The sequence below is a fragment of the Dreissena polymorpha genome, chromosome 4 (assembly GCF_020536995.1).
Source record: "Dreissena polymorpha isolate Duluth1 chromosome 4, UMN_Dpol_1.0, whole genome shotgun sequence".
Lineage (NCBI taxonomy): Eukaryota > Metazoa > Mollusca > Bivalvia > Myida > Dreissenidae > Dreissena > Dreissena polymorpha.
In genome coordinates, this window is record NC_068358.1 from 50,259,129 (window position 1) to 50,279,321 (window position 20,193).

The 20,193-nt window shown below is 33.3% G+C and overlaps 1 protein-coding gene across 5 annotated transcripts in view; it reads left to right on the top strand.

Annotated features, from left to right (window-relative positions):
- The window catches only part of LOC127877524 (adhesion G protein-coupled receptor B1-like), a 469,993-nt gene that overhangs the window by 15,826 nt on the left and 433,974 nt on the right, over positions 1 to 20,193 (top strand). For 2 of the 5 annotated variants that reach the window (XM_052423465.1, XM_052423464.1), the window contains exons 16-29: positions 1,270 to 1,443; positions 1,636 to 1,833; positions 4,394 to 4,591; positions 5,510 to 5,715; positions 5,801 to 6,019; positions 7,616 to 7,699; positions 7,942 to 8,053; positions 8,612 to 8,719; positions 9,232 to 9,316; positions 9,525 to 9,621; positions 10,289 to 10,332; positions 10,588 to 10,698; positions 10,902 to 11,002; positions 11,315 to 11,362. In XM_052423465.1, coding sequence (XP_052279425.1) covers positions 1,270 to 1,443; positions 1,636 to 1,833; positions 4,394 to 4,591; positions 5,510 to 5,715; positions 5,801 to 6,019; positions 7,616 to 7,699; positions 7,942 to 8,053; positions 8,612 to 8,719; positions 9,232 to 9,316; positions 9,525 to 9,621; positions 10,289 to 10,332; positions 10,588 to 10,684 — 1,622 coding nt within the window. In that variant the 3' untranslated portion in view covers positions 10,685 to 10,698; positions 10,902 to 11,002; positions 11,315 to 11,362. Of the gene's footprint in view, positions 1 to 1,269; positions 1,444 to 1,635; positions 1,834 to 4,393; positions 4,592 to 5,509; positions 5,716 to 5,800; positions 6,020 to 7,615; positions 7,700 to 7,941; positions 8,054 to 8,611; positions 8,720 to 9,231; positions 9,317 to 9,524; positions 9,622 to 10,288; positions 10,333 to 10,587; positions 10,699 to 10,901; positions 11,003 to 11,314; positions 11,418 to 11,833; positions 11,985 to 12,286; positions 12,357 to 12,532; positions 12,600 to 13,040; positions 13,127 to 13,357; positions 13,485 to 13,809; positions 13,852 to 14,047; positions 14,159 to 14,830; positions 14,880 to 15,072; positions 15,476 to 20,193 lie in introns of those variants that run through there. The other 3 variants (XM_052423469.1, XM_052423468.1, XM_052423467.1) reach the window with 2 other exon arrangements.

Genomic DNA, 20,193 nt, shown 5'->3' on the forward strand with positions numbered 1-20,193 from the left:
TCAAGACAACCAGAAAATCGAGTCAAACGAGTTCGAGTCATCGGGTTTTGACTATTTCGTTTTAAGCGTAGTTATGAAAGTCCAACAAACTCTCGGAGCGTATGGGTGTGTCGTCATTACGAGAGCCTCGTTCTTAATGTAAACAAAATTATCGCTACCAGGAGACTCTCGATTTTAGGTAACCTGACAATTACGTATTGTATTCTTTCTTGAAGCAGACTGGCGAGATTTTCAGGGCTTTTAATATCGTTAAACGTTGTGACTACAAACATTAATTTTGCTTTTTTTGGGCGGCAAGTGAGGGGATCAAAATAAAGCATGTTGATATAAGTCTGTAAATAATGTTGCATATTTTTTGAAATTCTTTGAATAATTTGAATAAGGATGAACAACTTCAGAACGTGTGCTCCAAAATACGGCATGCATGTAATATTTTGACTAAGTAATGTGGTCGATAAACATAACAGCAACAACAAAAACACAACAACAACGACTTGTTCCTTTCAGCTTCAGAGAAAATGAAGCGATTGTAGCAGCATAATTAAACGTAACATCAAAAACGCAAGAACTACTAAGAAAAAGCATCCAAATGAAAGAAGTCGTTCAGTCTCGTAAATAATAATGATGTAATGATAACTTTAAATACCACCTAGTACACATATCTCAGAGGAGCCTATAATAGTTATAAAAATATTAACTTCATCTTCTAAATATTAAAACAACGGACATAATTGTGGGGAACTATTTTTCTATAAATTAAAACAATATCATAAATAAACGTCCAGCCAATCAGAAATAAAATTTACATCCGGGTATTTACTTGCTCGCAAAATACCAAGCGCCCAGGATACGTGTTTGTGATTTTTCTATTGATGTAGGGTGTTTCGCAAAACTTTATCACTTCTGTTTCATTTATTTGTACTTATTCTTTCAAACCTTTTTTGAAAGCCATTAAGATTTTTATTCTGACAACTGTTTCTTAAACGTTTACATAAGCAAAATGTTTCGTGTGTCTTGCCAAAATACTTTCAATGTCACCAGCGCTTTGATTATAGATGGTGATAGCTTGTAAAAGAATTGGGCAATAAATACAAATCTTATACAGTTTCTGGATTGTCATTGTTTGCTAAGTTCTAACATGTGTTTGAGTCGAATTATGAGAAATAAAATAAAATGTCTGCCTTCTCGTCTTGTTTAAGTTCTACGTTTAAAGGTTTTCTAAAAGTGTATCGATGCCTTTATGTAATAAGGTGTTTTATTTTACAAAAGATTGTGGGCCATTAGATACGATACTGAATGCGATTTTGACTTCTAAAAGCACAACTTACGGTACGTATTCACAAATACAATGCAACGAAGGCTACATCTTTCACGGAAATGACACGACTTACTGTGACTACGATGGCATTTGGACAAACTACAACTTCAACTGTACCATAGTTGGTAAGACAAATGAAATCTGATTTATTATTGTTTAAGAAATATGCAAACTATTTGAACGAAACACATTTACACAACCGCTAGTTAATGAACATTATGTGCACTTGAGTAGCTGTCAAGTCTGTAACAATGACCTCATTTGTTAAACATCCAAGGATTGTTGAGACCTTTTAATGTGCTTTTTCTTTAAAACAGATTGTGGGACCATTACACCGAGAGAATATCAAGACATTTCATATGTTGGAAACCTAACAACGTTTAAATCGAGAGCAATAATGGTATGCAAATCTGGGTACGTCGTTAATGTCAGTTCTGGGGAAAACAGCGAGATAGCAGCTTGTCAAGGTGATGGAAATTGGACCATGTCGAAGTTCAGTTCCTGTGTGCCTGCTGGTATGTTGTGATTGTCATGTCGAGTTATCTATAAGTCCACTGTTTCATACAATTTATCACACTTCTAAAGCAACCTTTAATATCATCAACTGCTTGTTTAAGATCATTTTCGACATATATGAAGTTGCATTTAAATCTTTCTTGGCCCTCATACACTTTTGGATCATGTGCCGGTATGTTTCCTTCGTGATGCACATGCAAATGGAATTGAGTGAATTGTATTGATTTTCTTTCGCATATTTGTTCTTTTGTACTTAGAACAGTCTGATAGTAATGATACATACTTGTTCAGATATGTACTTAAATATCGCAGATGTGCAATTACACGAGTGCACACTGGTCGATTTTTCGAGCAGGCATGTACAAGTGTATTCCTATAGTGATGTCACTACGGTACTTTCATTTGGGTACGGGTGCGTAAACACACTTCCAAAATTTTCAGACGCTGAGATATAGTCCACAAAAGAGTGAGAATATTTCAATACAAATACACTTTCTTGAAATAAAAAAGTCATGTCTTAATTAGATTTAGATAACATTGATTGTATTAACATCCAGCACTCGAAACAGTGTTTGTGTACATGTGCATAAAACTGCGGGTTCTTGCGTTGTCATGAAGCATCTACTTTCTCGTCCGAATACGTATACAAACATATACATTTGAGATGAAAACGTGTGTTTCTTTATCAAATATCGTGAATAAGCATGTTCAAATTGATTTAAATAAAGCACAGAGTGAGTTAAGCAACATAGTTTCGTCCAACCAATATACAGAATGGTGAATTTTGCGTATGTTTAGTGGAAGCTTTTGATGCACATGTTTGCGAAAAGTCAAAATACTGCTACATTCTACACACATTTCAACACACATACTATTAGGTAACACCTATTGACACAATGGTCATTGTTTTAACACAAACTAGTTCCGCACATGTAACAAAGGTATTACATTACACAGGTACCAAAAACAATTTGCAGCACGCGTCCGAACATTATTCAAAATTGTTTTGACTAATTACACATGTGTTTATACACAGGACCAATATTATGTGAAGACTAAGGGACTTTTACCGAGCCCGTATTGGTAAATAGATGAACATTCCACCGGCATTTATCATATATGGGCACATAATGACGTTAATTTTCAACATTTCATCAGAATGAGATAAATACTGTTTATCGACTATCGCATATATTTCCGATTATTATTTGTTTTAAACTTTATGTTTTATATTTATCTTGCTCGCTTCGGGATATTTAATCTAATAGTTCCATGTTATTGGAATAATAAAGGATTATGTGTTTATTCATATTCTTTTTTCTGATTTGAGGAAGTCCGTTTAAAAATGACACATTATCAAAAACATATTTGTTGCTTAGCAGTACGATTTAGTATAGGTCTGACACTAGTAAATCTTACTATGAAGAAAGCGTTAACAGTGTTGTTAATCGGCTTAAAAGATTAATCGAGATACTACGACTGTGTATAATGGTATAAACATGCACACTCTATGCAATGAAATATATATCGATCGAAACACACCTCTTATGTTTCCCAATATGACAATACCCAATCTGCATGTGAAGGACATATTTGCTAGGTAAACACATGACCTATTTACATGTTACTCACGTGAAGCGCCCATCTTCTTGAATGCTATGTCTTAAAACTCAACAATGCACAACTGCGGTTTTCAAATTTTGGATATGACTTTTTACCTTTCTGCACTATCAAAATAACTATACGAAACCCTTTATAAACATACAAAAGCTTCACCGATGTGCACGTGTTTTCTCAAGACTGCAATTGAGTTTAATATTAGTTACTGTATTATTCTACATGAATATTTTCTAGTCTCTTAGCCTTCATGCGAACTGACTCCGACCTTGCACACTGCCGTATTACCTTTTAGTTTTAAGCCTTTTCCCGAGAATTTTTTCGAACAATGCATTATTGATGGTATTGAACTCCTTATTTAACGAAAAACACTCAAACAATCGCACAAACTGCAGATCCAATTCTCAGCAATTTGTAGTGTCGTAACATGGCGCGAGCCATGTATTTACCAGTGAAATTAACCTTAAGAGAGCCCACTGACAGTACAGTAGCTGTAGATTGTTTATGCCCATATCCCGCAAAAGCGCGACCAAGAACAATAACTGAAACCATAATATGACAGAACATTACACATTTGTGAACTGTGTCAAATTCTAGAGTCGTATTTTTATAATTGTAAAGTTCTGTTTAATATTGGGCCTTCGTCCGTGCGCCTTTTCAGTAACAAACAAATGCATATCTATTCTAGTTAAATAGTGTTAAAACAAAAGAAGACCCAATCTTGATCAGCGAAAGTGTTAAGTAAATGACAAAACGATATTTTCTCTTGTCAGTTTTTCAAGTTTTCTATAAGCCTCATGGTACAGAACGCTCCGCCACTGGCGTTGAAATGAAGTCAAATGTTCCCGATTGTATTTTTTAAATATAATAATACCTAGTGTTTAAGTATTAAAATATACGCATGTATTTACAAATGCCCATATAAATCCATTTTTATTACAGTATGTCCATGGTTTCATTTAAATAATTCGGTACAAACGGACGAATTGGTCAGAGAGAAGCTGGCAAACAATACTTCGTTTTACGTAAATGCATCCATAAATTTCAACTGTGAAGCAGGCTCAACATTAATCGGTTATACCAGCATAATATGCCTCCAAAATGGAAAATGGAGCGGCCTACCACCAAAATGTGAAAAAGGTAGACAGTTTGGTTACATAACAATAATAATAATAATAATAATAATAATAATAATAATAATAATAATAATAATAATAATAATGATAATAATAATAATAATATAACACAATTAATAATAATAATAATGATAATACAAATAATAGTCTTGATGATGATGGTGGAGATGTTGATACTGATGCTAATGTTAACAACCACCACCACCACTATAACCACCACCACCACCACCACCACCAACACACACAACCACACTAAAACCACCACCACCACCATTACCACCACCACACACACACACCGCCACCACCACCACTACTACTACTACTTCTACTAGTACTAGTACTAGTACTACTACTACTACTACTACTTCTACTACTACTACTACTACTACTACTACTACTACTACTACTACTACTATTACTACTACTACTACTACTACTACTACTACTACTACTACTACTACTACTACTACTACTACTACTACTACTACTACTACTACTACTACTACTACTACTACTACTACTACTACTACTACTTACTACTACTACTACTACTACTACTACTACTACTACTACTACTACTACTACTACTACTACTACTGCTACTACTACTTCTACTACTACTACTACTACTACTACTACTACTACTACTACTACTACTACTACTACTACTACTACTACTACTACTACTACTACTGCTGCTACTACTACTACTACTCCGTCTACTAGTACTACTACTATTACTACTTCTACTACAGCAACAACAACAACTACTTCTACTACTACCACTACTACTACCACTTCTTCTACTATTACTACTACTACTACTTAACTACTACTATAACTATTACTACGTCTACTACAACTACTTGATGAATAAGCTTCATACTTTATATCGTCTGCATTATACAGATATGTTTTTCAGAAAACAAAATATACCCTAATTGTTCTCGCAAAAATGACACAAGCGGAAGTGAGTGGCCCGAAATAAGTCCAGGAGGCATACACACACGCCCATGTTCGGATGTCAATTCTATTGGAGTGGTCTTTAGACGATGCTCCGCAAAAGGTGAATGGATGTTGCCTGTTGACGGATGCGTGAGGAGGGAGATAGAAACTATATCCGCACAGGTAATAAATACGTTTATTACGAACTCACTTGGTAAAAATCATGATTTTTAATGAACAAAGAACACAGTTTGGGTTTTAATTGTAGGTTGACGCAATAATGTTGAATCCAACAACGGAAAGCATTGTAGAAAGCCTCGACAAACTAACCAGCGTAACGAATTGGACACAAACCTCGCCCGATGGAGGTCACGGAAAAATCATCGCAAAAACAACTAGTGGGGAACTGCAAAAGATTACAAACATTTTAGACACACTTGTAAATGCAAGTGCAGCCATTTCAAAGGTGACCAACACTCAGTTCGAGGTAAAAAAATAGCGCTAGTACTAGATTTGGCTTCATTTCTTTAGAGTAGTTTTGTATAGATTGTTCTGACCTAAAACAATGATACAAAATAACATGTCTTACAAATCTAAATTGCGTGGTGCCCGACGCACGTGTACCACACAGGTACAGCATATCACAAAACACCACTGTGACCAATAGCGGACCAAGCCAGTTGCATGTCCACAAGAGAACGCTTGAACTACTTTTGTGGAAATTAAGACTTTTGTTTCCGCACTATTACGCATTGATTTTAAGGAAAATGTGTATTCATTTTAACAACATGCGACTTATGATTATAATTTCATGCTTTTTGGTAAACTAACATAATAATCGGCAAATAATCATGCTAGTTTGATCTATAGCAACTCAAAAAATGCCAGATATTTAGAAATACATGTTCGTATATCAAATAACGAATCATACTCTAAATAATCAGAAATAATTTATGGGGATTTAAAATCACTATAAATGATCAGTTAATTAATTGTTAACATCAATATGTATAAAGGCCTAAAGTAATAGTGGTATTTAAACATGTTCTGACTTAGTTTTATCGACGAATTGTCCTATAGGTTCTCCAAAATTATAAGCGATCTAATATGTCTGATATACTAAATACAAAATGATTCATCATCTCAATCGATACAGTAAAAAATAAAAACATACAAGTGGGAATATGTTGACATCGATAGATATGGTCAAGGGTGATATTTTCGATGTCAAATTTACTCAAGATAAACAACATCAACAACTATTATAGACCGATTTGAAGTTCATGCAAGAAATAAAGAGCTATTTGTTCATTATGAATGAATTGCGGAGTCGAATTGCTATATATTTTACAATTTTACATGTACTACAGACTATAGAACATGTACAATTCGTGAAAAACATTTAATCTGAAGCACATTTAATTAATTGTCAGTGAGCTTTGAAGTACAATATGATAATGGTAACCTAACTATTGATCTACCTTCCTATAAAGTCCGCTTGTGCATGGTTCGATAAGTGTATCAAATAGATTTTTATTTTTTGCCCACAAGTACTATGTGACACTGTTACTTCAAGTCTGACTTGTTATTCCACTTCCGCATTTAAAGCCTCGTGTAATATCACTTTTTATTTCCGGTTTATAAGGATCTGGTCCTCTATTATAAGCAAATACCGTATACTCAATATAAAAATGATGCTATTCAAACTAGTAATAGTAGTTCAAAAGTTATCCGAAGTATAACTAGAGGTTAAAGTAGCGGTGTAATATGTGCAGAATATCTCTTGCATAGTTTGGAGTCTTATAACATTAATTTTCATTTTATGCTTTTTATTATAGTCACCTATCATTATAACACCCTACGCAGACTTACAGACCAACCTTATGAATTATTTGTGTTCACGCTATAGATGTACACTCACGGCAATCATTTAAAATAAATTTAACAACGTTACATTTTGTACGTGAATATGTTTAAGCAGATGTTTATGGATGATGTACCCGTTTTGGAGATCCTTGTTATCATCTGTATCTTTTGAACATGTGTAAAAGTTAAAATGTGATTTATATTTGTCCGACTTCAGCCATTCCTAGAAACAACAAGCAACTTGTTAGATAGGCAAAATACAGATTCGTGGAAGTCGATCAACCAAAATAATGAAGATGAGGTATGTATATATTATATGGCCATACTTAATAGGAGAAACTCGTTAACATAATCGTATAAATTGCAAAATGTAGAATGCCTGTGTTGTATAATTGATAACTGCTACATAAGTTGGTAACTCGTGTATACTACATGTGTTCACATCTTTATTTTTATATGTAGCAATTTGTTTTCATTGTATATGATACACGTATATCCGTCATGTTCATTATAGCTGACAATAACAAAACTTGTTGTTTACAGAAAAATGAAGTTCCAGGTGCATTAAAAGTGCTACATGTTGTTGATAGGTACACTCGAGTGTTAGCAAACTCAACGAAACATGATGCGATTACAACAAAAACAAAAAATATTGGTAAGTTTCTTTTTAAATGTTTTTTAAATGATTGTATCATTTTTTAATCTGTGCAACAGCTATATGCCTTAATGACTGTATTGTTAAAAAACCCATAAACACTCAAAATCAACGATTTGTTTCGTACAGTATTTCGAAAACTAAAGTTTACACATAAAATTCCATGTTCCTTATTGCAATAGCCAAAATTTCAACGCTAGACGTGGTCTGGTAACATAGATTTAACAAGATACACAATGTTCTTTTTTTTGGTGTGGAACAATTTATTCAACACATGTTCATGTACCATGTTAGTGTTCGTGTGTCGTATGAAAATATATCGTTGAGGGAAATTGAATATATTGTGTCACACGCACAAAACGAGCATTTTGTATCTCGTTAAATCTAACCAAACACCATCTAGCGGTGAAGTTTTGGCTATTGCTATAATGAATACTGGTTTGTATGGGTACACTTTATTTAACGAAACATTTTGCAAAATATTCGTTGATTTTCGGCATTGATGTTACCTTAATAATTCCACTATATGCTTAGTCATGCTATTTATTTACTTTGTAGGCATGTATGTGGGGCCAATACAAAAAGAGAGCACAGATATTCCTCTTTCTGCGAAGGATGGCGTGGCCATTAAAAGTCGCGTGGTTTTACAAATTCAACCCACTTTACGTATGTTTTTAAATCATTACATTGTTGTTTTTTTTTAGCTAATAATGTGTTTGTGCGTTGGATATGATGTTTTGGAAAAAACACTTGCTGCAATACATACGCTTGCTTATCGTTTTCTTGGTAAATATTTTACAAAGTTTAATGCGGGAAGACGATATAAAAAGTAAAGTGTAAGCTTAAAATTTATGTCTTTTATAGTATTACAAATCATTTATACGAATTTATTTCATTACACTTTAAATAAGAATGATCTCAAAAAGGAATATGTTATACAAACTGCTTTATGACTGCAATTTCCATTTTTGTAATCTTTTAAAGTAAGTGCTCAAATATCAAGTTATCAGAACAATTCCGGCGTTGTGCGTGATTAACATGCATTTCCTATTATAATAAATAAGTTCATTATGTCAATAATCATATGAATGGTTTTGTTATTATAAGTTGGGTTTGAACAGTATTCAACCGCTGTATCAATCATTGATAAATCATTAAGAAGACGATTTTGTTTTTAGCCACTGAAAAACAAACTTCGACTTCGGTTGCTGCAGTTGTCTACAGGAACCTGTCAGGCATTCTCTCGTCTAACATGATGGATAGGTACAGATGATTACATTTAGAGGCCAGCCTATACAGATGTATTCTTTATGCAATGGAGAAAACGTATTTAATTTAAGTTTTATTTAAATTGATTGTCAAGAATGGTGTACATTCATGAAACAGATAATGGCAAAAAGCAACCACGACGTTATCGATTGCATATACAATCTTAAATTGTGCATATGATACACATATGTTTTTGTTCCAGTGGTGCTGAAATATCGTCGGAAGTTGTGGCAGTTACATTGAATAACTCGCTACATGATCAAGGCTTAACTATATCCTTAACATTGGGATACATTTCGGTAATGTCAAATATTTTTTGGATATATGATGGGTGTTTTTAATAATAAAATATTAATAATATGATAATTATAAATAATAATATTCGACAGCATTACAATAAAAAATAATACTAATAATACTACTATGTCTACTTCTTCTTATGATAAAAGTATAACTTTTATTGTTAATGTTGTTTTTATTATTAATATTGCAAGGCAGATTCCTATAATAAATGTATAACTGTGGCTGCATAAAGTATCTTAAAAGTTATTTAATTGTCAGTTTTCCTCATAGAGGCAATTTTTTTACCTGTGTATAATTGAACGCTTACATAATCCAACCTCACACTGGAGGCTTTTTTAAGTGTGTCTTTTACTTCTCTTGCATAATTATACAATTTGAGTAAATGGGTGTTTTGATATAAAAGAATAGCGACTCTGGTTGCAGCCGTTGCTTTTATTTCAAAGGTTATTCTATTCTTTTTAATATTCTTCTCATGACAATATTTACTGCTTAAAGTGTCGTACACTAGTGTATAGTTTGCTTGCTATATTTACAAAGTTATTACCAACCACTACTCATAGCTAAATTAGAGACATTGTTCCTCACAATATCATGCTTCTAACTTACAAGAAATGATGTATTATCTAACATAACATAATACATATATGTGTCGCATTTTAACAGGAAAGCTCTGGTCAACCGCATTGCAGTTTTTGGAATAGTACCAGGTAAAGAGACAATTCAAAACTTTCAACAATGTCTGACTTGTTGTTTATTATTCAAACATACCTACAGTTTCAAGTGTATATAACCTTAGTCCTTAGGATCTGTTTATAACGAGAAGACACGTGTAGTAATCGCGGCGTCTATTAACAATTACGCGGGAAATACAATATCTCAGTTCAAATCAAGCTTTTTTACATTTCACAATCGAATATGAACTGTACATAGTCTATGAATACAGATTAAAACGTTGTTTTCAGGTCTGGGTGGGATGGTGGTGGGTGTAACCTTACATCGTTCAACGACACGTCATCAACTTGCGTGTGTAACCATCTACAAATTTTGCTATTCTCATGAGTCCATGGGCTGAGGTAATTATCCCTATTTAAGACGAACAAATATAAGGCATTTGACGTTGTATTTCTGTGTTGTGTAACCGTTTAATAAACGCACATATGATGTATTTAAAATGATTGTATGAGTGCCCGTTCATAGTATACGTGTATATACTTTTCGCAGTTTGGTATGGAATATGGATTTTACGAGGTAATTTATCAAACATATTTATCTACAGAACGTTGACACTTTGGCATTGGATATAATATCGATTGTCGGATGTAGTGTGTCCATGCTAGGGTTGATCATCACGGTTGGACTTCACGTGTATTTGTGGCGGTAAATAATATAAATGTTTTATAAATGTCTACACTGCTGATTCATCTGGAATTTTGTATGGTTTGTATTTTAAATTTACAAGTGTGCTTGCATTTTTTACATAAAATAATACGGCACTGATTCTTAAACATATGCCGTACTGTTAGAACATACAGTAAATAAATACAATGTCATTTTCATCGATTCTATTCTTATTGTGTTGACATGGATAATATAATTCACATACCATATCGTGTTAATTTATTGAGGTCAGCTACAAGTATCATTACCACTATTAAACAGCACTGAATAATCGTTCATATTTTATTAAAGGTACGTAAAGTCGGATCGGGTGATTATCCTCATGAATTTGTCGCTTGCACTGATCTTGTCCTACGCAGTTTTTATAGGCGGGGTGGATCGCACAGAGAATAAGGTAAAGTTGATCGTCATTTACTCACAAAAGTCGTTGCCATGTGCTTTTGAATTGAATTTGTTATAAAATGGTTGTTACTTTATTGTTCGTTCATAATGTTTAAAAAACGCAGAAAATTGCATTGGGCGCCATTGCAAATACAATGTGTTTTTTTAATGGAATGGTCTTGACAATTCACGTAAGTGTGTTTATCTAATAAAAACGTAAACAGATATAGTTTGCATCTTATAAAACATAGCATAAAATATATCTCGGTCGGATCCATATTCTAAACTTGCGATTTAAATGTAATGGTATATTTGATGAACCCTGATCTATTGTTTAAACAAATATATGTGTGCGTCTTCATATTTGTCTCACAATATTTACGTACGAATAATAATTTGTTCTGTTAAATTCACGTTTTCACTTTTTAGGTCGGCTGCACAGCTATCGCAATCTTACTTCATTACATCTATTTGGCGGTGTTCTTTCTGATGTTGGCGGAGGGCATAGAGATTGGGATCACTATACTTTTTGTATTTATGACACAGTCCAGACTGAAATGGCTTCTACCTGCAGCATGGGGTACGCACATACTATATAATTCATCATTGTTCAGTCTAAATGTGTCATAACTTATGTCTTCAATAGCATATAATACATAGACCGTCCTAGCTTTACAGTGTATAACTATATAATTCATGGTAATATACCATATTGCTTCAATAAATGTAGTACTAGCGTTTATAATGATTATCGAAAGGACAGCATCTATTAAGTAAACATAAGGGTCAAAGAAGATAAGGTTAAGCCAAGCGTAGTAAATTCATGCGTCGTAAGTGGACACAAGTTTGCAGAAGATTACGCGCGCATGCGCATATTTGCAGCCTTGCCGGCAGTCATCGTTGGAATAGCCATGGGGGCAACGAAGCTGGTTGGATATGGGGATGAACACAAGTATGTTTCATTTTCAACAAACTCACCACCTTGTATATATATATATATACAACTAATAATTTGAAATCAAGTTATAAATAAATGAGATGATTCAATGCGTAAGTCTTGTCTTGTAATAATGTTCAATAAACATTAGCTTAATAGATGCTAAGAAATTATCGAAAATATTTTTTCAGTTGTTGGTTGTCAATTGAAGGAGGGTTGATCTGGGCATTTGTAGCGCCTGCAGCTTTAATAATAGTGGTAACACGTATTATTTGAATTGTTTACAAAAACGCGAGCAGGTCTGCCTGATGTATATATATTGTAATGAAAAGAACTAACAGATTAATTGCAGTGATGTTGATAAACGCTCATTATTTATTAACGCGATAAGATGACAAATAACAAAGAACAAGAATTTTTTTTTTCGAATTATACCATTTTAGTATGTCCTGCAAATCGAGTCAATAAGATTAGAAACATTTGCGTATTCAACATATTTTGTGCTGAAAATGAAAATAATTCTTTTAATATGTGATTCTCATGAACTGAAATGAATTTTGTATATGAACTGCTTACATGAGATTTCAAAGTTACTGATTGTAATAATTGTGCACGCATATTGTTCTATTTAATTATTACATGAAAACAAAACCTACTAGTGTTTAAGTAATAAACTTCGTTAGTACATTTGTATTTCAGGTGAACTGTGTTGTCCTCATTTTGGTGATCAACGCAATGCTTCGTACGAAGTCATTATCCGAAAAGTCAAGATCGGAGAGATCGAAGTACGCGTTTTGTTATACCATAATCGTCTTTTTTACATCAATGTTCGAAAATGGTTCATCCAACGGGATGAACATATACATGCCATACTTTAAATCGCATGTTAATCGGAACATTCCAAAAGTTGTATCATTATTTGATTAATCTAATAAGATTCGTCTTAAGTCTTCTCCATCTGTACGAGTTATGGTAAGCATGTAGTTCCGAAGATTATTATGTTTATGTTGCTGTAGAGCCGGTGTTCGGTGTCTGTGCGTGCTGCTTCCACTGATGGGCTGTACGTGGGTGATAGGTCTCTTCTACGTGCACAAAAGCATGGCTTGGATACAGTATGTGTTTGCAGTGTGTAACAGCTTGCAGGTATGGAATATAACGCGCTGAAATTCGTATTACGTGCTGTGTTGGTGGACAGACCTATAAAATACATTAAATAGGGTTAATTGTGTACATGATTTTTCTGTCGTATTTATATGACTATTTAAGGCAATGTCGCGCGCTTTTAATAATAAGTTCCTAACGGATGTATCGATGTCTTTTTTTATAGTGCTGCAGATGGACTATGATTATTCAAATAGCTTCTTTTTTCAATAACGGACATTCCTTGTATTTGTATATAATTCTTCATTTCAACAACGTAAACCAATTTTATTGTTGCATACACTGAACAATTATGTTTCGCTTTCAGGGACTTGTTATATTTATTTTCCACTGTGTCCTGAACGTACAGGTATAATATTATTTTGTTAAATCGTATACTCTGTTCGTGTATTGTAAATTACTTGTTGTAAATTCGTATTACCCGCAAATATTCTGCACCAAACCGATTTGTAGCACATTCGATAGACTGTATTGTACCTGAAAAGAGGACGTACCGCGTCTTATACAACGCTTCAAATTAAAATAAGTACATATTTTGTCTGCAGGTACGAAATGCTTTACAAAAACAAAAACACAAGAAACACAGTCAGTCGTTTATGTCAACGAACAAGACCGCCTTTGTGTCAACGAGCTTCTCTGAAGATTCGATTGCTCTGGTATGTTTTTGTGTTTAATTATTTGTGTTTGATATACCGAACACAATTTAAGTTAAGTCCTCTCTTATTTTTTTGCTTTTTACTGAATAGTTTTATTATGCCCCGTCGTCAAGTGGTGGATACGCCATGTCGTATGTCCGTCTGATGGTCAATTGTTTTTCTTTTCGCTTAAACCAATGATTACATCGTATATTACTTTGAATAGTTGTTATATACATAGTTGTTTTAAATCGCGCCCACATGTTAAAATCGGCCCATGTCGAAGTGGTGCCATTTCATGTTAGTATCAATATGCTATATTTACGTCTGACGTCGAGTGGAGATGCTTCGTCATTCTTGTGATGAATTATTAGTAACAATTAAAAGCCTTTATAATCTTTGAATTACATTAAGGCTTATTTGATTCAAATAGGCTCTATTTCTTACGACGTACCATATGAAGTAACATGCTCAGAAAAGTCTTAATTCATCAAGAACAGTTATTGCTTTAATGCTCACACAATTATGATTTAGATTACCAAAAGATAGCTAACTTTCCAATTATGAAAATTTAAAAGTCAATTAATACAATGCTAGAGTAGTGTCTAACGGGATACAACGCATTTGAATTTCTATATTTTTGGATTGATGCAAAACATAGCATGACTATTTACACACATGTATTCATTCCAGCCAAGAGTTTCTCTGCAACAGAATGCCTTACGACAAAGTTTCTCTGCTGGTAAGTGGTTGGCCAATCTACGATCTTAAATACGAAATAAGCAATGACGAACCGCGACGAAATCTGCATGTTTATAGAGCATTTAAATTGGTAATATTACGCGTGTTTTCTTATTTTGTTGTGCCAGTTAATGTTGCTCATTTGACAATATATAAGGTGTGCATATATGTTATTTTTATTGTTTCTATTTCAGGTCATAACGAGTAAAAATCTGTGTAAACCGACACACTGCAGAGTGACAGCTTATACAGGACACGACATATTTTAGAAAAACTCTATTCCAAATTGGCGATTTACCGAAGGATATCAATTGCGTTATTATATTCATGTTTTTCATTGATGGCGAACTCAAGAATTATCAACACTGTTTAACAGTTATTTATATCAAAACAATGAATGTTTAGTTACATGCATATACATGAAATTGGTATTGTCATTAAATTGTCGTATATATATATATATGTTATACCATTTTAAATACTATTGGCCATACAACTAAATAAATTGATCTAATTGTCGCATTTACTTACCTGGTTATAGCTTTTGTTTTTATGAAAAAATATGGTTGGCGTCTACAAATATAACTTGAAAATCAATGCTCGTTGGTTGATTAAAAACTCATACAATATTCTAAAATATGTTAAGCGTAGAGCTAGGATATTATTTCAAACTTAAACAGACAATTTCTAGATACGTTACTAGCTGGTAGCAGACAACACAAGTTCATGTAGAATTTGCATAAACAAGTTTTGAAGTGAATGATGTGCAGGTAGCTCAAAGGAATGGATGTATGAACGCATATTGTAATGTGCAGTTTAATTGATAAGACTCAAACATCACACGGCAATCGTAAAAAACAAAAAACGATTACATTGAATGGATTCTACATAATGTTGTACAACAATTACTATGCACCGGGGTGTTAGTGTTAACTAGCTGTATCATCTTCGCCACAACAGTAGGTTACGGGAATAGCATTATGCTTATTAAATAGATTGTGGTATGCACTGAATCTATGTTTATAGGTTACCGAGTATTACAATGTTGTAAATAACAATTATAATTTGACTGAATATAGTTGGATTTGGGTTCTATCGAGAAACCACATACAACGTTAAACGCAAAAAGTAACAAACCGAACATTTTACCAAAACAGAAGTCGCATATGATTTTCATTGAACGTGTTTGAAGTTTGATTTTATTTATTTAGTTTACACACTTTTTCAATCCATGTACTAAATATACATGTAGCTCTGACCCAGATGTTTATATTTGCCATCTTATTCTCGAATCTTACTCTCGCAAAATCCTTTATCTGGACTTTTCTCCAAATGTTAAGAGTCACATTCAATATTATTTCAAGCAAAGTATTTAGAAAACGTAACCGAAACACATGCCCATCACTTACGAGAGCCGTCGCAAGTCACTCATTCCGCTGCAGTATCACAAGACACTACGCATGATCAACCAGATTAAAGTCACAGCTAATGTTTGATGGCTCGAATTTGTAGATCATTGGTAAGCATATTAAATGAAGTATGTGTTGTTTAACTTATTCGTTGAGTTACGCGATTGTTAATTTAAATCCATTTGACCATTTGCTTGAAACCCCGAATTTTAACATGAATTAAGTCAATATATTTCAGATTAAACCTATTGATAAATTGATTTCAAAAGATATGTTAAATGTACTCTTAAAAATATGCGTTACGTATGTTAATTCTAAGCAAACGACTATTGCAGTTTATACATTCTGGAAATAATCGAAAGAAGAAAACAGGTGAATGTATATTATATATTTGGGCCATGTACACCTAACTGACATAAACCATTAAAAGTCGCTACGATTACTCCTATGACTATCACCTATATTTCGGTATAGCTCTACATCTTACGACGCATTTCAGTGTTTTTCCGTTCCTCTTGAAGCAAAGGGTGACATAAACATAAAATAAAGGTGAGAAAAACAAGAAGCCATGCCAGGACTCGAATCCTGAACACATGCACACATTTCAAATGATATACCGACAGAGCTATCGGGCCCGCTTACACATTGTCCTCTACCTCGAAAACCAGGGGTCTAGATAAGTGGAGTACAATGGTCTTTACAAGAACATTGTTACTTTCATCCTTAGAGAATGTATTTTATTTTGATTATCATTTAACTAATAAATGTTTTGATACAAACAGAGCACCAAAATTGTAACTTTCTGAGGCAAGGTTAAATTAAGCGAAAACAATTTTACAATACAATATTCTCTTGGATAAATATGCTTCTGAGACAGAACATAACTTAAGCACTGAAAGGTCATTAAGCAGGATAATATAAAAGCTAACATAAATATGTTCGGAAAATGTATCATAATTATATATTGAAATAAATATCATATGCTCACATTCAGTTGAACCTCAGCTGCACCTGCAGAAAAGACACCTTATAAATTTTGGTAATTTATATATGGCAAGTTACATATTACCTTACAGTTGGCCGCAAAACAAATACACTAGAAAAGACACGTGAACAACACCAGATACACAAAAACATGAACAACACTGTAGTAATCACCTTGGAAAATTCAATACAAAAGCTCTCAGGAGAGGGAGATTAAACCGGTTCCATGGAGCTCCATGCCTCACACTATGCCCATAATTATTTACAATAAAAAAGTATGTATAGCCAAGCAATAAAAGTCCCCTACCTACGCAAGATCCACCATTTTCAGAAATATTTGTAGTTTATTTGTTGCAATAGCAACCAGAAACATCTTAACTTAGGATCAAAATGAAAGACGTGCATAATCTCCATATTGCCATCTGTCCATGTTTCAAATTTCATTAAACAATATGAAGAACTTTTAAAGTTATCGCATGATCCCAAAAAGTGTGACAGACTGACAGACACACAAATTGCAAACCATAAGTCCCTCTCCGGTTTCACCGGTAAGGTACTGATAAATTAGCCGTTATGTAAGTAATTACTGTTCTGCAGCCTTCATTTTAGTCTAATAAATCGATGTTATGCAACCGATCACATACAGGTTAAATAGACAAAACAATCATACGTAAGCAGTGCACTTGTCAAACGCTTGACTATGTGTTTTTGTTTTTTATCTGAATTAAGTGAGCTTTTTCTGTAATCGCGGTCACAATGACCATGGTGCGCATGTAAGAATGAAACGAATCCATTACAACAATGGTATGTTTCTATCTATGGTGTATCAATAATGATTACTATTTGTACTTGAAATCCATTATGTAAATCAAAGTTTACATTAATTACAAAATAATGCAAGTTTGCAAGATTAATGGTGGATACTTAGTTGATGATTAATGGTAATGTTTAAACGTTCGTTATGTTATTTCATCATTCTTGGAAAATTATAATCGTTTAAATACAAATCTCGTTAAATTCACCTATGTATATTTAAGGAAAAATGACATTTTAAGTTCAAGAAAGTGCCTCTATATAGATACGAGTTCTTTATTGCAGTGATGCAATATCAATATTCTGAAATCAATAATAAGGTAACTCATTTTCCAAGATTTCTCAGTGACTTTTGAAGTATTCGGGAAAATTATCCACAGTTATATATGCATGCTCTACCTCATGGCATTTAGCAATCACTTGTCATGTCTCAAATATAATATCTAGTCAAAACTGAGTCGTTTTGTAACCGATGTCTTACCAAAACAAGTAAATACATGATAGTGATAGAGATTTATTGAACGATTAATGTTAACGGTAAAAAAATGAATGATGATTTCGAACTGCACGTCATCAAAATAAGACGCATGGGAGATTAACCTTAAGTATAAAAAAATATGTAACATATATTAAAACTAACATATGCAAATGGGTCAGGCAGTTACTTAATATAATTATAACCAAATGATTACATTTAGTTCAAGAATATTACCGATCATTTATTTGCTTTTGAAAGAATTTGATTTTCGTGTATGAGTGTGTGTTGTATTTTTTTCTTTTCAGTGATTTTTTCGAATTTTTGAATTCACCAGTAGAGTGTAATTAACATTATGAATATTTGTGCGCTCTGATACATTCATTTTGCAATAAAACCGATTTGCAATCTATTTATTGCAAACATGTTGTAGTGTCTTATTGCAATTTAAAATTGTGTAACAACCCGTTTGCAATTAACAACCCGTTTTCAATTAACCGTTTTGCAAAAAATCACAACACATGTATTAATTAATTCAAATGGAATGGAAACATTAAAATAAAGTTTCAAATGTGTCTCCATTAAAAATTAAAAGGCACCGACGATGATGAATTTAGAGATTTAACAAGATATAACAACACACAATTTGCTTAGAAAATGATGTTAACCACTTTAGTACTTGATGAAAATGAAGCAAAAACGCAATAATTTATTGAAAACAAAAGTGTTGACGTTTCTTATTGCAATGTGAATTGTTTGTGGCATCCTATTTCGCAATAGTCACAGATAAATTTCTTGTTTCGAATTGATTTGAAACGATGTAAAGAAAGTTTCAAGTGTCGTCTATAAGGCAAATATGATAAAACAAAACAGAATGTATATAAACATTAAGCTTTACAAAGACATCCACGTGTCAATTTAAACCAATTACAAACGAGGTATGTGCGGTTGATTTGCAATTTCGTTATTATTATATATTAACTACCAATGAGTGATATGCTCATGCTTATTTGAATAAATTGCATGTAGCTTCATCATCTTTCAATCAAATGCATAACCGGATATTCACCTTGACCTTCATCCAACCACAGGTGGTTAGCGTTTGGCTATATAACAAGGTATTCTACTCAAATAGACCCGAAAACAGAGTGCATCGCTTTTAACAGCCATAACTTCATCAAGTTTGCAGCGATTTCCATGAACTTGGTTTTATTCAACGCAGAAATAAATTTCCGTTCTGGAAATGTACATATCTTGCAATATCTTTACAAATGCCGAGTCAAATTTTAAGAAATAACACAATCCACAACTCGCGTCACGTACTCGCGATAATTATGTTTATGATGCAACATTCATCAGAATAGTTTTGACACAATATGCAGGGATTTAACTGACTAGATTATAATATTATTAATTAGTTGAATTCTCAGGCCGAGTTTTTCCTGGTTTTTGATTGGCTGAATCACGTATTGGCCGACCTTTTTCCGTATTGGCCGTGTTTTTTTTCCATATTGGCCGCCTTTTTCTCGTATAAGGCGAGTTTCGAGCTTTATTGGCGAGGCTCAACTTGTATTGGGCGAACAAATTGAACATATTCTCGTCTAATATTATAAAGTTAATTAATAATGACATAA